This window comes from Danaus plexippus, chromosome Z (assembly GCF_018135715.1).
Source record: "Danaus plexippus chromosome Z, MEX_DaPlex, whole genome shotgun sequence".
NCBI classification, from domain to species: Eukaryota; Metazoa; Arthropoda; class Insecta; order Lepidoptera; family Nymphalidae; genus Danaus; species Danaus plexippus.
Genome location: NC_083559.1, coordinates 10033137 through 10059290, shown reverse-complemented (window position 1 = coordinate 10059290; position 26154 = coordinate 10033137). Strand labels below are relative to the sequence as shown.

Genomic DNA, 26154 nt, shown 5'->3' with positions numbered 1-26154 from the left:
TGTTATATATCGAACTCTTTATTTTCGGAACAGATAGTTCAAACTACGATTACGCAGTGCCCGAGCTAAGCTCAGCGCCGCTTCTGACGAAGCGATTAGACACGCTCTCGGACCGAGCCACCGAGCTGGTGTCTGACGTGGAACACCTGGAACAGCTGGGACACCTGGAACACATGGACGCGATGGACTGCGAACTGAACCGATCAGTGAACTCTATACGGTCCAAGCATAGCAATAGGGTGCGTGTCACACAAAAATGTGATTTACATTAAAAATTATATAAATAAATATTATTTTATACAGACTAAAACGCGTTCACGATGTATTTAATAATGTACATGTATTCAAAGATTTTATTTCGATACGCAGTTTCAAACGTAATCGGTAATGTAAAAGTAAGACACGAACTAATTTATTATTCATGAAGTTAAACTAATTTATTTCTAATTTTAATATAGAGTCAGCAAGAGATGCTTATCGAGTTGAAGCGTCGTCTGGAGAGTACCGAGGTGATAGAGTTCCCGAGACATAGACTCCGCATGATATCCAAACTGGCTGAAGGAGCGTTTGGAACTGTTAGTATACAATAAATAATGATATATTAATACGGAGCATCCGATGAAGATTTAATTAACTGATAATGATACAATTAAGTTGCATGTCAATCGAATGAAATTCACGCTATTGATGCAATACACAGCCATCGTATTATATGATACTGTGTATGGATTAAACTGATCGAATTATTAATATACATACTAATGTTGCCCAGGTTTACGTGGCGGAGGCTGACGGCGTCCCGGAGTACGAGGGAGGCGTCTGCTCAGAGAAGAGATTAGTTGCTGTCAAATTCCTATGCAGCGACGCGTCACTCAACGAGAGGTATATCATGTATGAGCTCTTATACTATACGCTTTAACACACGCAATAATAATAATAACGTACGTCCAATACGTAATTCCTAGTACATGAAGGCGTCGCATGAGGTCGTCACTAATCTACGTATGGTCTACTAATATATGAATAAAATAAATTTTCTAATCTATGTAATTGTTGTGTAGGGAGGAGTTTGAGCGTGATGTTCGTATATTGGCCGCGTTGTCATCGCCGTACCTGGCCCGTGTGTTGGGAGCGTGTCGGTCACCGCCGCTAGCTGTAGTGCTCGAGTATCTCGAACTGGGTCTGTATTTAAAATATCATTATATACGTGAAACGAAATAAACGTATCCCATTGTAAAAGATTCGCTTAAACGGATGAACGTGGAACTTAATGCAGTCAAATCTGCACAAACATTTATTTTTTTAGTATAAAATGTATTAAAAATACATTAATTTTAAAATAAGCCTAATAAATGTAACTTCGTGAAGATTTATCAAAGTGTTTATTGTACACGAAAAGTCAAGTGTAGTGATATTTCTATTTTACTATTTAAATCGATTAATTATGTTCGTATCTAGAAGGTAATAAATCTTTATACTAATATTAATTTTTTTATATAATTCCGTTTTATATTTATTTGGTACTACTGATACTATAGTCTTATTCTTTTGCATACTTATTAAAAAAACACCGGTTAAGATTAAAGTCCAAACGTTGGTTGTAGCATGTTTAAAACTAACCTATAATACCGTGAAAAAAATATTAAAGGAATACTTTCATATAGGTATTCCTTACAGTAAACGAAAAAAAAATTACGTCAAAATTTTATTAATGTACGTGTATATAAGATTTTTTTTGTATTACACAGGTGACCTCTGTGCGTTCCTACGAACGACATCACCTCCGAGCACGAGCACGTTGCTCCACATCGCCACGCAGATCGCATCCGGAATGCACTATTTAGAGTCGCTGAACTTCGTGCACAGAGATCTGGCGACCAGGTAGAGATACATCTATATTATAAACATAAAATATTAAGAGTATATAAATAATAAATTAATTATTTCCAGGAACATCCTGATAGGTAAGAACTATCAGATCAAGATCAGCGACTTCGGAACGGACAACGAGTCGTACAGCTGCGATTACTATAAGGTGGACGGTCGTATACCTCTGCCACTTCGCTGGGCCGCCTGGGAGTGTGTACTGCGGGGCGAGTATACTACCAAGACGGACGTGTGGGCCTTCGCTGTAACACTGCACGAGATATTCTCACTGTGCCGTCGACGACCGTACGAGCAGTTCACCGACGCCGAGGTATGAGTTCAAATATCTCCTTGTCTACTCAGTCCAGTCAGTATCATCATTCATACTTGTATATTGCTTGTAGGTGTTAGAGAACCTGTCCCACTTGGAGGCGGACGACGGTCTGTTCACATACATACCCCGCAGCCCGGGCTGTCCTCGCTCGTTGTATGACGCGATGCGTGCGTGTTGGAGACGTCGTGACGCCGACAGGCCGACCTTCAGCGAGCTCCACTCCTTCCTCCAGCGGACCGGACGCGGATACTCGTGATGTACGCCCTGCACCTGCTCGATGAACTACAGGTTGTCACACATATGAGATCATCAGTAGTCATCTTGTTGGGAGGTTTACTATCGGTCTTGGAAGTCATACCGCTGGTTTGGGTTTCAATTGTTCTGTTTCCATCAAAGTATAATATTATTTTTAATGGCCGTTGTCGTTTGACATGTGTTTGTTATTTATATGTAATTATGATGCCATAATAGTGTCACATTTATTTTCGTGAACAATATATATTTTTGTGTTATTACAATTCTGGTAATGACGGACCAAAACTCTCCTTTTTATCAAACAAAGTCGTTTGTTAATTTTTAAACTATCAGTGCGGGAGTTGTGTGAATGTTATAATTATTTGTACTTAATCACCAGCGAGCTTCGCACAGCTTCGACTGAGGTTACGCGGGGAATTTAGTGCAAGGTAATGAGATCTTGTCTTGAACATGTTTGTATACAATCATCGGATATGAGGCACAATAATGTGCTGTACTCTGTCGTACAGAAGTCAGAACTTACCACTCTATACAATGACCGCGTCATGTATACAACGCATATCGTTATAAGTTTAGGTAGTTAAGGCATGTTTTGGCGTTTATTAAACCGAAACTCAGAAAATTCTAGACTTGGTTTCTTTAGTGACCACCATTTATTTGTAATAGTTAAGTTACTTAAACGAAGACTGTGCTATCACTTTCAATTTAATTTATAGTAAATTAATGTTAAGTTGTATTAGTTAAAGTTAATTAGTGATGACTATAACTTAATATAATTTGTATTATACATAAATAAGTTGATGTAAATTGTTAAAGACAAATTGTCTATACAGCAGATAATAATGTTTCTAATATTATTTAATTTATAAATACATTCATAGTAACATATTAGCGTAGTGTATGGATCCCAGAAAGACTAACGTGTAGGTTAAGTTGATGAGCTTCAATTATTCTACTTTCGATGTAGACAAGGAACAATATAATTAATGGGACGTCTTAGTGCGGACGTCGGTTTTAAAGTCGCTCACTAATGTTATGTTTAACTTCACTGCACGTTACCTTTCTCAAATTATTAATGTTCTTCTATCGTAAAAAATATATTTCCCTCCCCCCACCCTCCCCCCTTGACTGGTGTTGCCAACCTTAGCTTGAAAATTAAACATTTATTTTGATACATAACCTTACCGCCGCGTAAGTTAATAGTACATAGTTGAGTTTGAATCGAATAAATTATTAACGATATATTATATAGATATTTAGAACTTCAACGAATCGTGGCCGCGCCCAGAGATTATTATTGATAGATATTTATTTATCCCATCATATTCATCTATTTACTGTCGAGAATATATAGTAATGTTTTATTCAATATGGCCACTGCGTTGAAAATCTTTTGAATAGTAGAAATATATAGACGTCTATTTTCTGTAGTCCGCCGGTACTAATTTAGTGTTGACATTTTATGACAATATATCGATCGATTAGATAGTCGTGCGTTTTGATACTCGGATGAATCTATTTATACAGTCGGGTGTTAGGTGACTGGTTATATTTAAGTTCCAATAAAAAAAAAAAACATCGGAGTTTGAAACGCATATTGTATGTAACGCGTGTGGAAGCGACTGTTAAATTATTAAAGAGCTGTTTTTTTGTTGGAGCTTGTTTCGGTGTGGACTCACTCTATGAAGGCAGAGTCGGTCATAGCGGTCTTATTAATAACGTAATAACATGTCGTTGTCCACACGCTCTTAGCTGTAGAAACGTTCTAGTGGACCGAAACGAACGGCTTAATTTAAGAGCCTAAATATTTAGCACATTAATTAGTATTAAGCAAAATAAGCTGTTTAGTTTGCGATGTAGTCGTGTTTGATCACTTGTACACTGACCAATGTAATAGACTTATCGAGAGGTGTAGTAGTTCTAAGATAGATGACTATTTAAGATCTTACTTTACAAAACTGGCCTTACTTCCTCGTTACTGTCTAGCTTTTAGACTATATGTAGCGTAGAATTTATTTATATATTTATAAATCTATACTATCTCCCTCGCCCTCCCACGACTTCCCTATATCATACCTTCGTGCTGTGTAATATTTTGAGGGCACATTTCATTTACAATAACTACACCTGCCTTAAGCGGTTTTTACAGACTGGGCTGCTTGCACTCCGGCCGATTTTATTAATATATTTACCGGAATCTGGGATAACAAACTCAATAATCACTTTAAATTTGTATGAAAATGACAATAAAATAAGGAAGCGAGCTGTCTGATGTTCGGTCGGCGTGCATTCCACTCATATAATATATCACTCTAGATGTTTTAAAAGTTGTAAATACGAATTTTTATGGCTGATGTAACATATTGAAGCACTAAGGAAATCTTAAATTCCTAACAATGGTCCAAACTTCATTCGCTTTTTTATTTGTACTATATTATTATACAATTTCTATTTAGATAAATAAATAATAATTAGTATATAGATGTCTTACGCTTTAATTTTATTTAATAGTGTTAACGTGTATTTGATGAAATGCTTAATTTTCATAATCAAAGTTTTATGGAGATACCAAATGCAGTATTTTTATTTTATACTCTACATCTTTGTACCCAAATAAAAGCAATATTCTAACTTATTTTGACTTTTATTTTATATATCGCTCCTTTCAAAGCAATATCCCAAATGTATTTATACAACAAGGAACACAATACATACTTTATTTAGTATTTTAACTTCCGTCGTATATAATAACAAAGAGCAGATAAAAATGTATAAACCATGTATTGTTAGACAACTTGTATCTGAAAAGTTAAAGAAACAATGCCCATAGATTGAAAATAAAAAATTCCCTACGTATCCCAATAAAAAACGCCGTTCAGTCTATCACACTAAAAGAAACACAAGAGCAATTTCAATAGTAGGAACTGATTTGATTACAAACAAGTGTTATCGAAGTTTAGCTTTAACAACATCCTCTCAGTTTACAAACAACTAACACCGATAGTTTCCATCAGACACACTTCACCATGAGGCGTTACACCTACATCATGCTGACATGCATCTTAAACAGCGTTGTTACGGTTAAAGTTAAAGTCATAATGCACTCAGATGAAGATTCCAGAATAGAAGATGAGGAAATTGCCCGCACGGAGACCTGGGACGCCAAACAAAAAGTAGAGATAACAATGTTGCCGTTTCTGAAGAAATCTCACATAAACGTAAGACATGAAGAAAAACCAGTGGATTACGAGGAAGAAGTTCAAACGACTGAGAAACAAAAACAGATCCATCCGAACGAGATGCTGTTCCCTTTGATATATAAACAGAGCCACATTAACAGTATGTTCAAGTTTGGTGACAACTGGTACACCTGGTCGACGGAAAAACGAACAGATGGCTCCAAAGCCACCAATTATTTTATTTGCTACGAGGAACCGAAACATTGCGATGAAATTGGATGGGTAATATGATTTATTACTTCAGAACATCTGAATTTTAACATGGCCTATTATTTTTAATATCGTTTTTGGTAATGTATAGGAGCGTACGGACACACTACCCAAGTGCGCTTTCCAAATAGAAGCGCTGACCGCGGACGATCGTGCTTGTATCAACAGCTTCGGGATAGAACCTCGACCTGGTAACGCTTGCGATGGCGGAGAACAGATGAAGGTGAGCGCTTTGTATATACATATTTTACATATTTATTTAATGAACATAAGTGGATATTTCAACACAGGTAAAAGTATCTCAAAGTAATTACTGAGTTAATTATAACAGGTAAGCGATATCGTAAAATCGTGCGGGCCTCGCGTGAAGTCCCTATGGCGTTTCATTCGTGTGGGCCGTCGTCCCACCAACGCAGCCAAGCCAGCTGATGTCAACTCGCTCATCTGTGAAGACGAGGAAGAGTGCTTCGTTTCTATTGAGTACAGGGTAAGAGGAAATAACCTATCGTCGTCAATATGGCATCATTCTTTGTCCTATCCAAATACAATCACAAAAACAAAGTTTTCCGATACTTTTTAGATTCATCACGATAGAATAACATTCTCACTTCATGAGCCTACGCGAGGACAAACATTCAAGAGTGCTCTCAAACGTGAGATTGCTGACGATGAAAAAGTCACCACACTTGAACCGCGACAAAAAACAGTTCACAGAGAGAAAAAAAATCCAGAAGTAAGTCAAAAAAATAGGAAACACTTAAGAGCCAGGAAAGTGGCCGAAGGGAAGGGAATCGTGAAAGAAAAAAATGACTCTGGCTACACGAAGAGAAGACAAGTCAAAAACAAAATAAAATTCAGAGAAGATATTTCAGACGATGTATCAGAGTGAATTAATAAATTAATTTATTTTGTATGTACCTTTAGGTCAATAATAATTAATTATTACCTGGAACAACAAACCAATTAATATTCAACTTGTGATGATTACAATAAGCATTAGTTAAAAAAAACACTGGTAATATTCGTCGTCTAATACCCAAAATGTATAACAAAAAGCATTACTAAAATAAATCGAGGTGGTTTCGTACAAATGTAACAAAAGGAACTGGGAGAATAATAAAATTCAAAATAATTGTTAGCAGTTTATTTAATCGCATACAAACAAGAAATTTTAAATACTAATGTATCTCGCAAAATCTTTATCTACATATAGAATACATGTTCAATTGGTGTATCGGGTACAAGAATGAAATAAAAACTATGAATTCATGGAATACAACAACTCCTTAAATTAAGAGAAATCAGGAAATGTTACAATCGACTGACCGCTATCCAAAGATTTATTATTTCATAATATTAGTACAAATAAATAAAAAAAAAAAACACAAACCAAAAAAATAATTATTTTAATAACCGCATACCGCATTCAAATGTAAATACTAAAGATGAGACAATAGAAAATATTAATAATAATATGCTGTGTATATAATCCAATACTTGGCCGTTAACACGGTAAATCGCACAACTAGCCAACAAGGCGAGGGTAGTTCAGTTGTAAGCTGGCTACAACGCTCCGGTTATGGCTACATCGCGACAAGCCATACTGACCGACACAGTCTCGGCATACTTACACTATCAGCGTAACGACGAAAGCTCTGTTAGTATATAATCTAGGTCGTTTATTTTTGACTAGGAGTGCGGAAGTGAGGTCACGTGGTTAGCATACCACACTTCCTAAACATAACTCACTTACTCCCGTTCAATCTTTAATCGACTCTATCAATACATTTATAACACACGACGCAAACTCTGTATTTATAAATAGCACGTGACTACAACAACAAAAAAAAATATAAACACAATAAATAAAAATCACATAATGAGCATGTATCTAGATGAAACTAAACTAGGTAATTAATATTATGCATCCATCTTACTAGTAATTTATGTTAAATACTAACAAAAAAAAATTTGCACCATATTTCTTTGAGAAAACAGACGAGTTTGTATTAAGCAGACTTGTGACATGAACATAAACTTCATATTATCTATATATCAGCAAACTTGCTGAAAATGATTGATCTGTTGATTAATCGATTGTCGCAAGTCTACGCTGCACTCCTCTTCGGCCTTTTCTCAGTAAAATCACATTAAATATATAAAACACAACGCTGACCAAGTGCCTCATATACTAATATCGCACTCAAATCAGTAACACTTAATCTTATAACTAAATTGTGATGCAGATGACAACCACAGCCCATACAGTTATCAGTCAGAAATAAAACGTATTATATATTAATATAAGAGATGTGTCATAATTACTTAGTATCATAAAATCTCTTTCAATTAACCTATAACTACACACTAATAAAGATTCTAAAAAGAATATTTGGTGGTTACAACTTGTACATTAAAACTAAATGAGATTTTGCTTAACGTTAGTCGTCGTGTGATGAGCTATCTATATTAATTACACTATACTATACACGTAGCGGCGTCATGAAGCGACGTGTGATCGGTCTGAAGTCTGAAGCAGCACTCGGATAAATATGTTTTAGTAAATGTATGACTTTTAATATGATCATAACAAAACGTCCATAGTCGATGAGACGAGGCCCGCCACGCGGCTGACGGCGGTTCGCTCTCCGCTATCCCACTACAGAACACTCTACGAACGAAATCTTATGACGAGCGAGTGAGAGGGATAGATGTGCGAGTGAGACGTGTAATGGGCGTGGTCTATTCCACGGCGGCCGGTTTGGCTGTGGTGCAGACGTACACATAGTCGCAGTCGGAGGGCGGGCGTTTGCGCGGGCGGACCTGCAGCTTGCGCTAGGCAGCCGCCACTTGCCACACAATCAAGTGCGAGCGAGCGCCGCGGTCCAGAGAACTGTGACCGCTGGAGCCGTCCTCTGCCACCACCACGCTCTCCTCCATACCGGTATCCGCTGAAATATTGAAACATACGATTTTTAAATGTTTATTCAGCTGTTATACAAGAAAATATAGTTCTCAGATAAATATTTATTTATGTATACTATTGAAGAATGTTTCCGTATTTATAACAGTCTTAAATATTAAAATTTTGCTCAAACAAAAGACTAACTTTTAATAATAATTTCATATCTGAATCATTTACATGGTGATAACTATAAAAATTACGAAATCTGATATCAATTCAATTTTTAAACAATATTTTTCGAATTTGTTACATTTTGCATTAATCATTAAGCATCATTAAAACAAATACAATAACCAAAAGAACGTTACATTTTATTTTAGTTAAATTAAAATGACTTAACATTTTATACAACAGGAGTCGTAGTATTTCATAATTTGTTGAAACTAAAACATGTTAATCAAACAATCTTAAATAGTACTAAAAATAACATGATTAAAATCTTACTTTAAAACAATTTGTGAATTAATACATATTTATATACATGGTGTTACGAAAACAATATCACTTATCATAAATATTACCCGTGTATCATATTATATGTACAGTATAAGTATACATGTAACATGCAAAATAAATGACATATTAAAGCATCCCGAATTTTATTACAAATTTTAAAAAAGTATCAATTGTTCCTAGCACCGATGACGTTTTAAAGATACAATGATGTAAGCGTGTTAGTTGGTGCGTGCGCATGCGCATGTGAGCCGCAGTTAGTCAAGAGGGAGATGAGGGTAGGTGGAGGTTGATTTCCTCTGGTCTGAATGGATGGCTGTGGTTCGACAGGAGGGCACATGCTATCACTTACGTCTGTCACGTAGCAAGCTAATGATAATACTATGAGGTCAGGAAACAATCTGCCATACAATGAGGTGGGAGGCTGTATCCCGAACGTCATCGGCATGCTCTTCTAATGGCAAATAAAATTAATCAACCCCAGTTCTATGGAATGTTTGAATTTTAATTGCTCGCGTGTGTATGAAGGGTAACACGTTCTTATACTAAATAAACGTTATGTGTAGAGTAATTTAAACAAAGAATTAAACAACAAACAGTAAGCACCTATAACTGAATATAAATTATAAATACCATATTTTTCGATGCAGTCATAAGAATTGAAAAAAAAACTTGTAACGTGATTTATAAACAAAATAATGGAAATTATATTTGCTAATGAAAAAGCATTAAAGATATAGGAGTCTACTTTAAAGCATAACAAAGCCGCTTGACCAAACCTCTTCAAGGTATCGCTCGTTAATTCTGCCCAGAAAAAAACGTGGATATTGCTTGTTTTGATGTACTGAATCAATTTCATTCAATATGTTCAGAACAGACAAAGGAAATTAACGTTTTCAGTTGTGTTTTCTTGCGACATTGACATTGCGACAGTTACAACGACAGTGACTCACCTATTCTAAAGTCGATGTATCCCTCCCCGCCTGAGATGACTAGCATCGGCGGTGGTGGGGGAGGCGGCGGCGACGTGGCGGGTGACGCTGGTGTCGGTGAGGGCGGCGTGGCGGGCGCTCCGGCCGGAGGAGTACTCGGCGACCGTGGCGTCGTTGATCCCGGCACCGCCACAAAGAACGTTACTGCGTCGCGATGTCCGTGGAAACTGAGCTGAGCTTGGGCCATCGAACAGAGCGGTATACAACTTCCAGGCGGCACGTTCACACCAGCTCGGATCAACGCCGCGTGACCTGATACGATATTACATATATATAGATTATGATTTTCTACTTCACTCAATACAATCCATAGTTCTATATACATGTATCCGAAATCCTCTTCCAAATAACGTCGCGTCCTTTGCTGAACATACTGTGCATTATTAGCAAACAAAACGTAGAGTAATTACTACATACGTATTAGTAATAGACCATATAAGTATCAGTTGTTCACCTGGTACGGAAGACCGTGACGTGGTTGTCAGTGCTGTGTTCCCGGATGGTATTGGTGCGTCTGAGAGCGGCACACTGATCACTACGCCGTTGCTGGTGCCGATCCACAGGCGTCCGGAACTAATCAGCAGCACTGTGATTCGTACTAGGGAGAAGCCAAGCTTGCCGGTGCCCAGCATCTTGCTGACGTAAGGCTCGATGTCCACATCCATGAGATGATCGTATGTAGTGGCGTGGTATAAACGTAACGCTGAATCCATTTTAATTGATACCTGAAATTTTATTACATTAGCATATCACTTTCTTATTGTCAAGGTTTATGTTTGAGAAACTTATTTTCATCTCATTAGTAAAATTCGCATTTTATATTAATAATTCATATATACATAAATGGTAGTTCTTAACAATAAGTCATGCAATGTTAGTCAACATTAAACAGAATTTCTATGCATTTGACTTCCAAAATCGAATTATTGGCAACGAACAGTGAAAAAACAAATTCAGTCTCTGTGTAATTCATTGTTAAATATGGGGTGTATACCTCAGATCTGTTTCGTAAAAAAATATTAAAATTAAGAAAAAGTTAAGGAGTTCCTTTCGTTTTATAATTTGTTTCCATTATCCCTATTTTTATTTAGGGACTGCATAGTTTGAATTAATTAATTTTATTTTACCCTACTAGAACAATGTTATTTTTGATTAAAAAAAGCATAGAATGTTATTTTTGTTATAAAAAACCTGATAAATTACCATTATTTTTTTATTTCAAAATTATCTTTTGTATAATGGAAACAATGTCGATATCATGCTTTCGCTAGACGGGAATAGGGCATACAGTGACCACTTTCTTTGAATAATAATTTCTCCCAAAATAAATTGTTTTGTAAAAAATATTAAGGTAGATACGAAAGATACGAGTATTGGTAATCAAATAAAGGGTTTTATGAATTAAAAAAAAGACAAAAATCACTAGTAATCTCCAATTACTTGGGTAGTCGTTAAATCGCTCTATGCCTGATTAAGGATTAAATAAGGCTGAATAATTTAAACATTACGTCGAATACAAAAAAAAAGTGAAACGAAAAATACGAAAGCAGTTTGTGAATAAATTTATTATTTAATGCATTGTGTACGCTTTTTGTTGTATAGAGAAAAAAAAAAGATCAAATTATTATAGCTTTCCCAACTCGTTATATATTCCATTATACGTCTTCCATTATTAAATACTTAATATTAAAATGAAACTAGTTCTATATAAACATCTCGGTATACACTCACCCACACGCCGTCCCTGTAGGCCGCGAGTTGTCGCACTTGGCTCTCGTGTCGCGGATGCGCCTCCAGTGAGTGTAGTACCCGTCGTGAGCGCGGCTCTACCACCAACACTCTGTTACGGTACCCGCACCAGACGGTACCAGACGCGGGAGGTCCAACCGCGCTCAGACATCGCACTGTTAATATAAAAAAAAAATTATTATGGCGTATTTAAATTTATTATATTATTTCATATAATGTAATGAGCGTAGCTGTAACTTATCTCTATCTTACATATACATAAAATTTATCAATACTTTCCTCGTTATAATCGATTTGAAATAATCCAAATATATATGTATATATATATACATATATGTATATATTAATATCTATGTAATACTCATGAAAATTTATATTATTTCCACAACACATGTATATCAACATTTGATTCTGAACAAGTCATCTCATACATCTGTACCATGATTCGAAAACCTTACACCTTAAGATAGTAAAGAGAATATCTCTTAAGGTGTAAGATAGTATGATTTGATTTGTATTGTTAAGGATGAAAGGGAAAACTATATCCAGTAAAGTATATTATTATTAAACGTCCTGTTTGCTACAAAAACAGTATTTTTATATACAACAAGTAGAAAAAAATCATAGTCATATAAATAGAGTTTATAAAAAATTATAGTAAGCAAGAACTGCTCGGTTAACCTTCGAATGCACATCGTTATGACTGAAATAATTATATAATACCAGAATAATTATATAGGATTTTTTTAAAATATATATCTATCACTATCTGATATACAGGCTTGTTTAATGCGTTCATTATTTTAATCTACCCACATTAAATATATCAATTGTTCAATGTCACGTATGTATTAATCTATGTTAATGTACCAGAACACTTCGGATCCCCCAATGTGAGTAGCCAGTAGCTTGTCAAGTCCCACATTAAATCCGTCTTTCTCGCGAACACAGCCACAGTACCGTCAGCAAGAGCGGCCACACAGCGAGACGAACACCATACGATAGACAGGATAGCATCGTTTAACTTCACCCTGACACATAAATAATTATATATGTATATTTTTATATATACAGGTATAAATAGATTTTATAAAGCAATAAGTGGTTAAAGTGACATTTAAAACAAATAATATATTTTTATTTATTACAGACATTTCAATTCGTTAAATTGCTGTAGAGAATATATAATGAAGACACAGGAATCATAACTCGCTTGTGTATAATGTTATTTGATAGGAAAAATCTATTGTATTATAATAATAACATGTTAAAGAAAGGATGACTTATATGTGGAACAACAAAAAGAAGTCATTACTGTGACTAAATATGACAAAGAAAAGAATTTATCTGAATATTATCTAAATAAAATTAATTCGGAACATCAATATCAAAGTATACAACGTAATCATGAAAAAATTACGACCTAAGTTACAGATAGATGCGTGTGATTAAGTCGGTGTTAATTTTTATCGAGTCATAGAAATACTAACATAGCCAGACATTTGCTGTAATTCTTCACGGAGGAGTACACGTATAGGTTGCCGCTCTTAGTGCCCAGCCACATGGTATTCATTGCGGTGCTGATTTCGCTTCCAGCACTAGCTCCAGCTGTATCACAGCTCTGCTGCTGGGCGAACGCGTCAACACCTGGCTCAGGAGAGTTTCTAGCTTCGTTCGCTGTAAATATAAACATTTTACCCTCGTTTTACATACAGCCTATAGATATACATATATATAGCCTACAGATGAATAACTACTTAATTATTATACAAAATCGTGAAAATGTTTTTAATTGTATTAACGTATTTTATATTAATATGGTTAGATAAAATTTTAAAAGTATGCTACTTTTTTCGGCAGAATAGAATATATTTTACATAATATTGCTGGCACTATTAACAAGCTTTGTAGATTTTTTTTTAATTAATAAATAGCTAGAATTCAGATTACGCATTTTTCAAAAGAATTAACGGAAACAAAAATCGATTTTAGAAGAAAACGAAATTAAGAAATAGACGATGATTTGATGATTTTTTTTAAAATATGGTTTGCTACAATTAGCTTCACTTACATCAACTTTTCTATTTGTCTTGATGGATTAAAATTTTTCTTGATATTATTCTAATTTTTAAGTATGGATTATGATATTATTACAGTACAGTTAATTGAACGAAGATGATTTATTTAAATAAATAAAATATTTTTCTATAATGAAATTAAGTTAATAATTTTATAAGGGATTTGAATCATATACATTTTAATTAATTATAGATATTTATGAGCTGCGTCGATAAACATTTGAAAATAACTATCATTATAACAAACAGTAGCTACTCAATAATAACTTTTCTTTTATTTTATATACATATATGTAAATTCTAATAATTTTTTGGAACAAAATTTTGTTGATACAGCTTCAGATAATCCCTAACATTACGTCCACACAATACGAATTTTAAATTTATTTATAACAGATATTATGTTCTGAGGATTTTATAGAAAATAACTCGCTTTTCATAGAAGTTAAAAAAAATATTAATACAATATTCGCAGTGCAATTAGATTCCTGTTACATGTGTATAAAAATCGCCATCTGCTGTTTCATTAAGCAATATCAATATTGCTTTTATTACTCATAAATTAAATTAGCTGCGCCCACGACTTCATTCTACGTAACCATAACATATAATACTGTGAATTAAATATTTATTGGTGAAAACTATACACTGTTTAAATATATCAAGCCTTTGTTAGGTTGTTAGATAATTTTTATACATTAAAAATTAACTTGAAATTAATGTTTCATAGAATAAAAAAATTCGCCATTACTTATATAATAAATATTACTTGTTATTTGTTATATGATTCTATTTTTACCATTGACTGGTGTTGATGACAGTGGCGGGCTGTCAGCTGGTTCAGTATCAACTTCCGCGTTCCCTTCCTTGACTTCACTCTCCTTCTTTGGAGTCTCCTTCACTGGAGTACTGGGCGGTGTTAGAAGCTTCGCCTCAACCTTGATTTCATAGTAACACATTTTAGACCTCCTTAGTTTTTTTTTTTTAAATTAATCATATATGTTTTTTTAATTTCAGTTATTTTAAAAATGGAACGGGGTTACGACTGTTTTACTGTATTTGATGAAACATCAATGCTCTGTTTGATTTAGTCTATATTTAAGTGATATCACAATGAACAAGAGAATTATAAAACAAATATATGGTTATGGGGTAATTAATTGACAAATACAGTACTGTAAGTCTCAAGATTAACAAAATTAAAATTTTCTTACCAGTCTCGTACTCCCAACAATAACCTCTTTATCACCGTTCTCGTTGCTGCTTGATGTCACCGTACCATTGCTCTGACTCTCTGTAGAATCACTCTTGCCCACGCAGAATAGTGATTGCTATATTACACATATATACTTGTATTATTTTTTGTGAAAATTGTAGGCCAAAAAATTCTTAAAGCATGTCCTCTGATGGGCTGATTGCTTTAATGTATTAATAGTTTAATTAGATTCGTTGAATAAACAGATCTTAGAGTTTCGCGAGTATTCATTTAATTGAAACTTATATTTTTCGAATTACTACACATATTTTATTATTTTAAAAACTACATACTCCCGACGTTTCGGTTACTTTGCAGCAACTGTGATCACGGGCAGACCAGATCTCGTCTTTTTTTAAAATAATGAAATACGCGCAGTAATCCGAAAAATATTAGTTTCATTCGTTGAATAAAGATATTTTTTTTATTATAGTACGAAAAGTAACTTACATATATGTATATCCTACTAATAATTAAATAAATTACTTTCATATACATATAGTTTCTAAGTATTACCGAATGACGTTTATTCTCCTCTGGTTGTACAACGTTGGTTACAGCAGCCTCCCTTCCTTTCGCCTCGAGGTAATCCGCGGTACTTGCTCCAGGCACCGACGCCACGCACAAGATGTGCTTGTCTGGCACGGGGAAGGACTCCACCACCTCGCCAGGATTATTTGCGTCTATTATCTGGATTGAAACATTTTCACCGTAACATATACACTCATCCTTTCAGTACACACTACATAAGTGATGTTTCTAATTTTTCATTGATAAATCTAAGTCGATACGTTGAATTTTATATTATGGTTTATATAAATTAAACATTTTCTCACCATAACGATACACTTGTTCTGTGTGCTGGAACAGATCCACACGAGAGAGGAGAGCTTCCTTGTTCCATCGTCACACTGGGCATTGTTCATCTCGTGAGCTGAAAAAATAAATACTTACAATGTATAAAAACTTTTTGAATATTATTATTTTTTTGGTAAAATGTTCTCATGCAGTTTACAATATAGGGCAACTATTGGAAATCCTATTATGATATATATGGGAATTCTTATCAAGTGAGATTATTTATTTGTATGTTATAGGTACCTAGACTGAGATCCTCTCCATAATCATCTGAATGTCTGTCCGTTCGACCGGTCGGAACTGATCTCTCTACACCAGCCGCACACAGTAGAGTCATCTGAGGCTCCGACTCGGCTATAGGTCTGTATATATTTTATATTAACTTCAGATGAAAAAATCATTATATATCTGACTACAAGTACCTACTAAACTATATTACAAGTTTATTCTCACAATAATATAAGTACATTACTTTTTATATAAAAACAAAATATATAAACATTTTCACAAAAAATTAATTTAAAATTACATTAAACGACGTAAAAACAAACATTTCTTTACGTGTGTAAAAAAAAAAGTAAAAAGTGACCAAAATGAGTAGAATTAACAGAAAACTATGAATGGAAATAAAATGTATACCATAAATTAACTTCAATTAGTACAATATATTATTAATAAAATATAAATTATCATACCTGCAAAAAACCGGTACCGGAACAGGAACACCTCCTGACGAGAGCGATAGTGATGTTCCTTTATGTGCCTGTGAGTTCTTACAAGGCAGGCTCCAACCGTACGCCTGTGTGCGACCGTCCTCTTTGCGAACGTGAGCACGCACCTTTTTAAATAAAATCAATCCAAATAGTATTCTCTTATAATAATTACAAATACAACAAAATACCCCGGAATCCCTTTTCTGAAATTTTTATTACTAGATAAAAAATTATAGAAATCCAATATTATCAATTTGATTCACCTACAAGTCCTAGCACAGTTATTTAATCTATATACATATATATTTGAGCTATATTTTTAAAATATGAATTTTTTACCTATACCAAATAGGAGATGAAACGGATAGTGGTTTGGCCGGACACTGAATACCGAATATGAGGCCCTTTCGTAAATTTTCTTAAAGAGATTGATTTTTTCTTAAAGACTTCTCGAATCAATCGTAATGACGACCCATACATTTGGTTATCAGTCAGTTTAAATCAGAATTCAAAGTTGTGAAGGTTTTGCTAGAATTTACCTTTCAGCAGGTGACTGTGAAGTACAATGAAAGGCTGTTTCAAAAAAGTGGGTATTCCTTCGCCACAATTTGCAAGTTTTCAATTCTGAGTATTGAATGAAAATAAGCTCTCCATAACATTTTCTGGTATGATTTGCTTTACGTAAAACAATGAGTTTATTTTATTTTACCATCCGGCATCCAACCGAAGACCGGATAGCTACCGGATATCCGTTTCATCTCTACTAAAAAAGCTCAATTCAAACAATGATATTAAAGACAATGATTATTTTTACATATAACAGAATATAAAAAAAGGATAAGGAAGTTTTAATGCAGTTATATTAATTCTTATACCGTATAGCTGACGCTGTTTATTACTAATCTAACATGTGTGTGTACGTCACACATACACACACAGACACTCACCTGTCGGAACTGGTCGGTGCGGGTATGCTCGTGTCTGCGCGTGTGTGCGTGCCCGTGATCCGATAGTTGCGTCTCTAGAAAGTTCTCTGTGTGTGAGTGTCTCATGGAGGCGGTAGGGGCGGCGACCGCGGGCAGGTGTGGCGTCGATAGGGGACGCTGGGGTCGCTCCGGAGAACTGTAGAGTGATAAATTCATATATATGAATACAATGTCTTATAGTGCTTTCGTTTTGATTTGAAATATAGTTATTATATTCGCGTTAAAGCAGTTTTTAATGACAAAACCAGTAAAATTCGGTTTAAATATAGATTAAAGCCTAATATTCTAAGTTAAATTTGTGAAAAATAAATAGTTGCTATGAGTCTATGGATGAATCATTAATTAATTATGAATAACAAAAGGAATAGTAACCTATTTAAGTAAAGCAAAAAAACAGTCGCAATATTTAGGTTCATATAAGAAAGACAATTGCATTGCATTAATAATATCCAGTAATTAAAGGACTAAAACATTACCCACCAGCACAATTATGGTCAACAATTACCAAGCATTTATTATGGGCTAGCAAAAAGAACTTAATTCATTTATTTTAATTTTCCTACACTAAATTCCATATTTATTTCTTTGATCCCTACAAATAAAAGAAAAAATGAGCCCATTTTCTATACTAGAAATCAAATAATTCCATCAACAGTTTCCGAGTTCACGAAGGCATACTTCATACAAATATCCCCAAAGATTTTTTTTAAATTCAATTTTGGTTTTAGAAATTCACTATATAATAAATAAATTTTGTAGTACTGATGTCTTACTTATTGATATATTTCGCTTTGCACAGTTAAAAAAATTATTTGGTTTACAATTGCGCTGCCAAACTCTGTCTTATCCATATATTAATTATATTTTTTTGTTTTTTTTTTCACAAAATTATAACGCTTATGTTTTAATTCAGGTCGCAATTTCTTGATAATAGAAGTACTTATCAAATAATAACATTAAAACTTACAGATAACACTCTATCAATAATGTCAGTCTTTTGATTATATTCATTAATTAAATAAAACTTTTTTCGCTCCATACATACTAATATTAAGGAAGACGCTAAACAAGTAGTGGAATATATATCTTTGAAATTACCGCAATGTAAATTAATGTAAAAATAATTCGATAATAACTTCGTTCGTACCTGAAGAGATTACTAAAAAACTTCCAAATGCTCTGTTTGCTTTTCTTATCCATAGATGAGTCGGCCCTACTCGCTCGCACCATCTCCGTCCAACGTACAGCGTCTTGAAGCTCCATGAAGCGCTCCTATTGAAAAAGAATTTTAATAAATAAAATGGTCCTAAATGCAACTAATATTTTCGCATAATTACGCATTACTTTATTATTTTTATATAAAATCATCTCGTCTGCCCGTGATCACGGTTGCTGGAAAGTAGCGGGTACGTCGGGAGTATAGTTTTATAGATTATAGAAGAACGCGTAGTAATCCGAATATATTATTTTAGACATGGTCTTAACCCCGTCCGAGACTTGGATAGTTAAAATCCGCTACTTTGTTGACTTAAGCACAGTCTGCGTTACTACGAAGTTACATTTATTTTCATCCAAAACACAAGCAATCATTACTTATCTGTTCTATTTAAAATAATTTACTATTCATATTTCATGAAAATTGGCTGATTTGTTAAATAATATACGGCATATAACAAAGATAGTGACACGAATGAGGCACTTGAACGAGTGGTCACATGCCAAAAATGCCTTACATCATTTTAGATAAGGACTGATACTCTCATTCCGTTCGATATTTCAACTGTCTGATATTAACCAACCCTAGCTAGCTTTTTAAATGAAAAAAAGCTTCGAAATCTTTCTCGGTAATGCCGCTGAAAAATACGGAATTTCAGAATAAAATATATATAGTCCATATGTTATTTTGAAGTCGAAAAAGTTTTTTTGATGTCGGCGGAGTAGTTTTTGTTTTAGAGAGAAACAAAGATTCATTAAGACATACATCCACAGATACTTTATCTTTTACAGATAATATAAGCAAGAAGTACTGATTATTTTTTGGTTTCAATATATTATGTAATATTTTCAATACCACCAACCTTATACTGGTTCCTCTCCATAAGAACTCTTGCCATCTCCACACGAGTGAATTTGCGACGTTGCGCCATTGGTACGTCCGCTTCCTCTTCCGCTTCCGCACCCGCTCCGCTCCCCGCGCTGGTTATCACCGTCTCCTTTACATGAACATTTATCTATTAGTTTTCTGTCATATACTTTAATTCTATTATCATAGTTTCTACGGAATCTAATAATTTTAAAAAATATGTAAATATATATATATATATATATATATGTATATATATACAATCATTTCCTCAAAGGCATATCTCACGAGTCAATTATCGGCTGACATATAAACAATTATCTGTTTATATGTCAGCCGAATAAGTATATACATATGAACATCATAAGTTGCTGAACACAATATTTTGTGTAGATAGTATTTATAAAGTTAGGTTAGGTTAGTTTAGTTAAATTAGGTTAGGTCACCTTGAGATGTCTGAGTTCTTCTTCTAGGTGCGAGACCCTATCCCTGAGTCTCTCCCGCGCCGAGCTCAGGGCTGCCACCTCCTCTCTCAGGATCTCCTGCTCGCCGGTAAGCTCGTCCACCTTCACTATGAGGTCATCCTTCACCACATTCAGGGCGTTCCTATAAAAACAATCATAGAACATTCAAAGATAAATTTAATATTATAGGACATATAATTATTATTGATGCCATTTTTCTGGCTTAACTTGGAAGTCTTTTTGTTTTAATGTTCCTTAAATTATCTGGATCACATTAAACTGTTTAAAGACCAAGATTGACGGAATGACGGATACACATATGTGTACATCATATAAATTATTATATCTTTTTAAAATATTAATTTAGAAATTAATTTTAGAACGCATATTGCGGAATGACAATCAAAGTAAGCCATCAAATAAAGAAGACAGAATTAAACTGATCCAATATAAAATTAAGTACAAAGTATCTTCTATGAAACATATAACATTCTGCATCATATACTCACTTGGTCGCCAGAAGTTCATTATTCTCCAAAATTAGATTCTCAACTTCCTTCCCCATACCTATACATTAAAATATAATTATAATGATAAAAGAGACACAACGACAGAATGTTTACCGCAAAATAACAAGAAAGTTAGACAGTTTAGTATAAATAAAGATATAATTCAGTCATTGAATACTGGAACATAACGATAGTATCCATAAAGATAAAAATAAATAAAAGATAAATTACAAATCAACACATTGAATTGAAACAACAAGCATCGACAACTGATGACGCAGATTCGACAGTAACATTCAAATTTCGAACATGCATGATGAAATAAACAATAATATATAAGAAGCTTCCATGATGTAAAGCGGGAAAGGACAATTAAAATGATAACAAAAACCAAAATATAAACTTACCAAAGTAGTTATCGTTAACTGCTTGACGAGATTGTTAGAGCATGGAAATAGAATAGTGCAAAAATTAGTTAATGCAATTAGTATAGTTTTATAACATTCATGATAACGCAAATAAGAATAAAATGAGCGAATGATACAGGGTGATCCATTACCTGAGGACGCGTATTCCCCTGGGTGGACCCAGCTGCCTGAAATCGAATATCAAATTTATATTATATGGCTTGTACATCAATATTGATATTATCTGCATATGTGAAATCTTATAAGGAATGATTTGTTATTCATTTAAGCAATAATTATAATACAGATTTATAAAAATCTAAATAAAAATGTGTGAAAATGAATAACCAGTAATGTCCGCGCCATCGTCCCCCTCCACACCACCGTCTGTGTCGTGGAACGCTAGCTCTTGATACAGGGTGTTCCCGCTTCGTTTTTCACTCTTGGTCTGCGAACGACCAGCTGGTGCTTGAGGAGTTACCGGGGACGTTGCCTGTCATCAAAAATAAATAACTTGAGGTTTCACTCATAAAATAATTAAATAAGTTGGAAAAACCTTTGTACGAATTAAATTTATTATTTTATTATCATTCTACTAAAAAAACCATAATTCTCCGACCTGCTGACTTGAAAAATTATTTTTTTAACCTTACAAAACTTTTTACTTGTACACAAGAGATGTCATGAAAAAATAATTATGACATACATATGTCATAACGCAAAAAATGAATCGCACCTTGATCAGCGTTATAATAGCGATAACTATAAAAACAGTTTACAGTTTGAAATGCTACCAGTGTACATCTATGAACAACAGAGACTGTGTGTATAACGTGAACCTAAGTTATTTGAGACCATGCGAAATTATAGAAGACATGAATCCGGTATGTCGCTTCATATACCAAGTGCAGCTCTTCACTGAAACTAACGACGTGACAGTGGTGAGGGAGTGCGCCTACGTTTACACAAAGCCACTAAGGTGCGGCGTATCCCATCTAGCGACGGTACATCACTCGCAGTGGTGCGAGTGTGACACTGACGCTTGTAACTTTGCTACCAAACTGGATACGTTCATGCTACTTTGCATTACCGCCGCACTCATATCAGTTATTAAATGAAGATTAATATATATTCACAATGCATAGTACACTTCATTATCGACAATAATTTATTAAAACATAAATAAAATAATAAATAAACAAGGATTTATTTTTCATAATAATCAATTATAAAAATTGCATAGCTTTGGCTATTACGTCTGTATGTGTTCTTACTTGACTATGTTGTGTAATAGGGTCCGTCTGATGAGCTCGCTCCACTGTACGTACCGCTGCTAATTCGGAACCTGTACGGTTAAAAAAAAACCAACAACAATATAATTAACGTATTAATGTTTTTTTGATGTAAATGTGTTATTTAAATGCGTTTGGTTACTATAAAAGTTATAAAATAGTCAAACTCAAGGTTATCTGGAGGTATTACGAGATGTCTGTCAGTTTGTCAAAGTTTTTACCGAGTGGTGGTGTTGGTGGCGAGGAGGACAAGCTGTCAGGGCTGGCGGGGATGCTCTCAGTTTGCTCGGCAACAGCGCCCTCTAAGGACGCGAACCCGAATGATATAGGACCTGTTTGTAAACAACATTATTAAGATACTTTACATATATTGGAGATATATAAAAAATACTCATCTTTAGATTGGCATAGACTTACCGTTTTAAACAATATAATTTAGTTTTACATTGAAATCTTAATGACAAGAATTGAGTGACTCAACAAGTTTACATTGTTATATGATTTACTTACCACTGGACCTGGCCACAGGGTTGAGCCCCAACCTGCCTCGGACCTCACTTCTGTCTCCGGCCGTACTCAGCAGTAACTTAGTCCGCTCCATATAATCCATATGAGTCTTGAACAGTTCAGTGTAGCGCTCATGGAGTTTTGCATATTCCTAAAGAAACACAAAATTATATGCACGCATATATAAATTAAAATTATTATGCATGCCAGTTACAGTTTTGTTTCAACAAACATAAACTTCATACCAGAGACTTTCTAAATAGATTGTAATCAAATGTATTCATTGTGCAATGCTCATAACAATTTAGTTTAAATATTATTTCATACATTTCATACAGAATTCCAAAACTAAGTTTATGTAATTTAAATTACCGTTACTATACATCAAGTGTTACATAATAACTGCTTCTGTTGCAAGTTTTGAAATTATGTACATTAGGTGTGTTACGAAATTTCTTAAGGTCACATATTTTATGTTTGGACATAAATTAAAAGTTGTTCGCTTTATTATTTTTCTATAACAAATACAACTTAATATATTAAATGTATTTGTTACTCAAAATAATAAATTCAACATTAACATAAAAATAAAACCATTTATGTACATGAGATTACAAATTTATTGTATATTATTTTCCTACCTTTTTAAGTTCATTCTCTCTTTCTTCAAGTCTACTAGCATGGTCCAGGGAATTTTTATGCTTCAACTCCAGCATACGAACAATGCTGTCCAAAGCCTCAAGACGTCCTGTCAAATCTTTCCTTTCACCTTCATAATGATCTTCAGCTTCTAGTAGCTGATACAAAAAAAATATTCCAAATATTAATACAATTACTGCCGGTAAAGGACAATGTTAAAATTAAATAATAAAGTATAATATATAATTGAAGGTTGTTTAAGATTACAAAATAACTTGGCTTTATCAAGTTCATATCTTACATGTGATATTAAAATAGGATGCTGTTTGTCATGAAACAATCTATGGCAGTATGGACTTAAATAGAAATTTGATGAGATGATAGAGCAGTTTGCAATATGTAAATGTTTTTAAAAGGATATATATTTATATTACATTACTAGTTTAGAAATTGCCTAATATTATATAGAAATTGGATCTCTCAGTATAAATATGAATTAACAAAATATTTTTAATAAGGTATTATTTAGAAAACAACCAGTATGAAAAATAAAGAACCATTTATGCTGGCAAAACAATGGTTAATAAACAAAAATATAGCAAATTTTTTTAACATTACTAACAATAAACAATATCTGTTTGAAGAAATATAATTGTTTGAATAAAAACATTTTTACAACAAGATTACAAAAAACTTGTGGCAATATATGAAAAGAAATATAAAAATTACAGAAATATATAAGTTTACATTTAATTTGTCACTTAGAGCAAAATATAAAATGTATCAATTACAAAATTTAATTATAAACAAGAAGCTATTGTATTTATTCCATTTCAAATATAATTATAGCCCCACTAATATATTCAGAATAATAACAAAGAATATGTACAAAATTAACAACAAAGTTCTTATAAGAAACAAACAACATTGACATCAGCAAACAAAATTATATAGAAATATATATTTAATGTACCTTGAGATTCAAATAGCACAGAGGATGACACATAGCCCCAGAATAGTTTTACTTATCATACATTCACTTAAGAATTAATGCTATACTGTTAAAAGAGTACTACAATTAAAGATGAATAACTATTAAGCAAAAACTGGGGTAGCCTTGCTATCAAAACAAAGGAAACTGAACCAAGGTCTACACAAGAAATTAATTTTGTTTACCTTTTGCTCAGAATGTTTCCTGGCTGATTTTTCTCGTTCGTATTGCGTGACAAGTTGTTCGTTGTCTTCACGAAGGAGTTCTAGTTCCACTTCATGTTCTTGGTTGGTTTGGTATGCAGAGTCCAGGCACTCCAGCACATTCACCAATAGTGGCATCAAAGTCTTCACCACATCCTCGTCATAACGAGCTATCATCTTCTCAAACTCTTGATAAATACTCCCCGCGAGAGATTGAACCTTCTCCGACATAACAACATGACTATCTTCGTGGGTCCCGTATATGGTTTCGGCCGTGGCATAGCCACTACTCGCACTGTCGTCGAAATTCATTTTCATATATTGTTGAGTAAAACTGAATTAAAAATATGAGTTGGAAGGACAACTAATGAATTTTACGCGAAAACATTATTTCTTTAGATTTCTGATCCGATCGATTGTTATTTTCAAGAAATAGTTAGGACATGGATTACATTAAGAATAGTGGAAAATTTTATAAAGTAATATGAAAATTGTATACAGATTACAGATAGACAGAAAAAAACAAAAACTACAATCACACCATTTCTATGATTGACGTATTTTTGCTATACTACAATTAAAGGAAAAAAATTTCGATTAACGATTGACGTTGAAACTGTTTCCGCATATAGACAAGAACTGTTTCCGTATAGATAACTATAAGACTATTAGACTTTCATATTCTAGTATTCCGTCACAATGAATTAAAATTGATATTTTAGTTTAGGTAACGGATTATTTCCATGGTGAATTTTTAAATCAATTTCATTTCTTAAGTTATGAAATAGTTTTTATTCTAAACTGTTGAGAGCCTTTTAGTTATTTTTTCCAAAATTTATGTCCAGATTAAATAATGCAACTTTACCAGTCATTTATTTTTCATATTTTCCTAATTTGATCTTTAATTTTTAAAACTATATAAAATTATAAAGGTAAAAACATTTGACTGATCGGCTTTCCAGGCTTTTGATGTAGACTGTCTTTCAAAATTAAAAACACACATAACATGAAGAACAATAGATAATAAGTATTATTACAGTGATTCCAAGTGGCTAAAAAGACCATAAATTTATTTGCCAAATTTTTAGGAAAAGTTAAACACAAAT

At 33.7% G+C, this 26154-nt stretch overlaps 3 protein-coding genes across 8 annotated transcripts in view; 2 read left to right on the top strand and 1 right to left on the bottom strand.

Annotated features, from left to right (window-relative positions):
• The window catches only part of LOC116777657 (discoidin domain-containing receptor 2-like), a 39031-nt gene extending 33941 nt beyond the window's left edge, over positions 1-5090 (top strand). For 2 of the 3 annotated variants that reach the window (XM_032671328.2, XM_061526495.1), the window contains 7 exons: positions 34-239; positions 459-575; positions 773-891; positions 1062-1180; positions 1749-1881; positions 1951-2197; positions 2271-5090. In XM_032671328.2, the coding sequence (XP_032527219.1) occupies positions 34-239; positions 459-575; positions 773-891; positions 1062-1180; positions 1749-1881; positions 1951-2197; positions 2271-2456 (1127 nt within the window). In that variant the 3' untranslated portion in view covers positions 2457-5090. The remainder of the gene's footprint in view (positions 1-33; positions 240-458; positions 576-772; positions 892-1061; positions 1181-1748; positions 1882-1950; positions 2198-2270) is intronic. The other variant, XM_032671330.2, reaches the window with a different exon arrangement.
• Positions 5091-5453: 363 nt separating this feature from the next.
• On the top strand, positions 5454-7037 carry LOC116777658 (uncharacterized). Its single transcript, XM_032671331.2, has 4 exons — positions 5454-5916; positions 5996-6127; positions 6236-6391; positions 6485-7037. Exons 1-4 carry the CDS (start codon positions 5482-5484, stop codon positions 6791-6793), a joined length of 1032 nt encoding a protein of 343 aa, XP_032527222.2. The 5' UTR covers positions 5454-5481; the 3' UTR covers positions 6794-7037.
• LOC116777656 (JNK-interacting protein 3) lies at positions 7034-25672 on the bottom strand. 4 transcript variants are annotated; one of them, XM_032671327.2, is made up of 26 exons: positions 25031-25672; positions 23857-24012; positions 23219-23366; positions 22930-23040; positions 22691-22761; positions 21765-21909; positions 21569-21604; positions 21417-21434; positions 21010-21067; positions 20483-20642; positions 20032-20166; positions 19101-19225; positions 17915-18089; positions 16950-17092; positions 16498-16616; positions 16233-16330; positions 15913-16086; positions 15356-15472; positions 14941-15079; positions 13554-13740; positions 12934-13094; positions 12046-12218; positions 10769-11039; positions 10276-10566; positions 9675-9776; positions 7034-8855 (listed from the first exon to the last, which is right to left on the bottom strand). In XM_032671327.2, exons 1-25 carry the CDS (start codon positions 25364-25366, stop codon positions 9712-9714), a joined length of 3612 nt encoding a protein of 1203 aa, XP_032527218.2. In that variant the 5' UTR covers positions 25367-25672; the 3' UTR covers positions 7034-8855; positions 9675-9711. The 4 variants fall into 4 exon arrangements, with proteins under 4 accessions (XP_032527218.2, XP_061382478.1, XP_032527215.2 ...); XM_061526494.1 differs by having other exon boundaries at positions 9675-9773; XM_032671324.2 differs by lacking the exon at positions 9675-9776.
• Between the last annotated feature and the right edge of the window lie 482 nt (positions 25673-26154).

What these genes read in the sequence shown, in the direction of transcription:
- LOC116777658 (XM_032671331.2), top strand. Translation starts at nt 5,482, where the DNA reads ATGAGGCGTTACACCTACATCATGCTGACATGCATCTTAAACAGCGTT. An exon ending in ATTGCGATGAAATTGGATGG is followed by an intron (nt 5,917 to 5,995) that starts GTAATATGATTT and finishes GGTAATGTATAG; the next exon opens with GAGCGTACGGACACACTACC. An exon ending in TCGTTTCTATTGAGTACAGG is followed by an intron (nt 6,392 to 6,484) that starts GTAAGAGGAAAT and finishes GATACTTTTTAG; the next exon opens with ATTCATCACGATAGAATAAC.
- LOC116777656 (XM_032671324.2), bottom strand. Translation starts at nt 25,366, where the DNA reads ATGAAAATGAATTTCGACGACAGTGCGAGTAGTGGCTATGCCACGGCC. An exon ending in AATGAACTTCTGGCGACCAA is followed by an intron (nt 20,643 to 21,009) that starts GTGAGTATATGA and finishes TTGTTTTTATAG; the next exon opens with GAACGCCCTGAATGTGGTGA. An exon ending in GCACCGACCAGTTCCGACAG is followed by an intron (nt 17,093 to 17,914) that starts GTGAGTGTCTGT and finishes TTATTTAAAAAG; the next exon opens with GTGCGTGCTCACGTTCGCAA.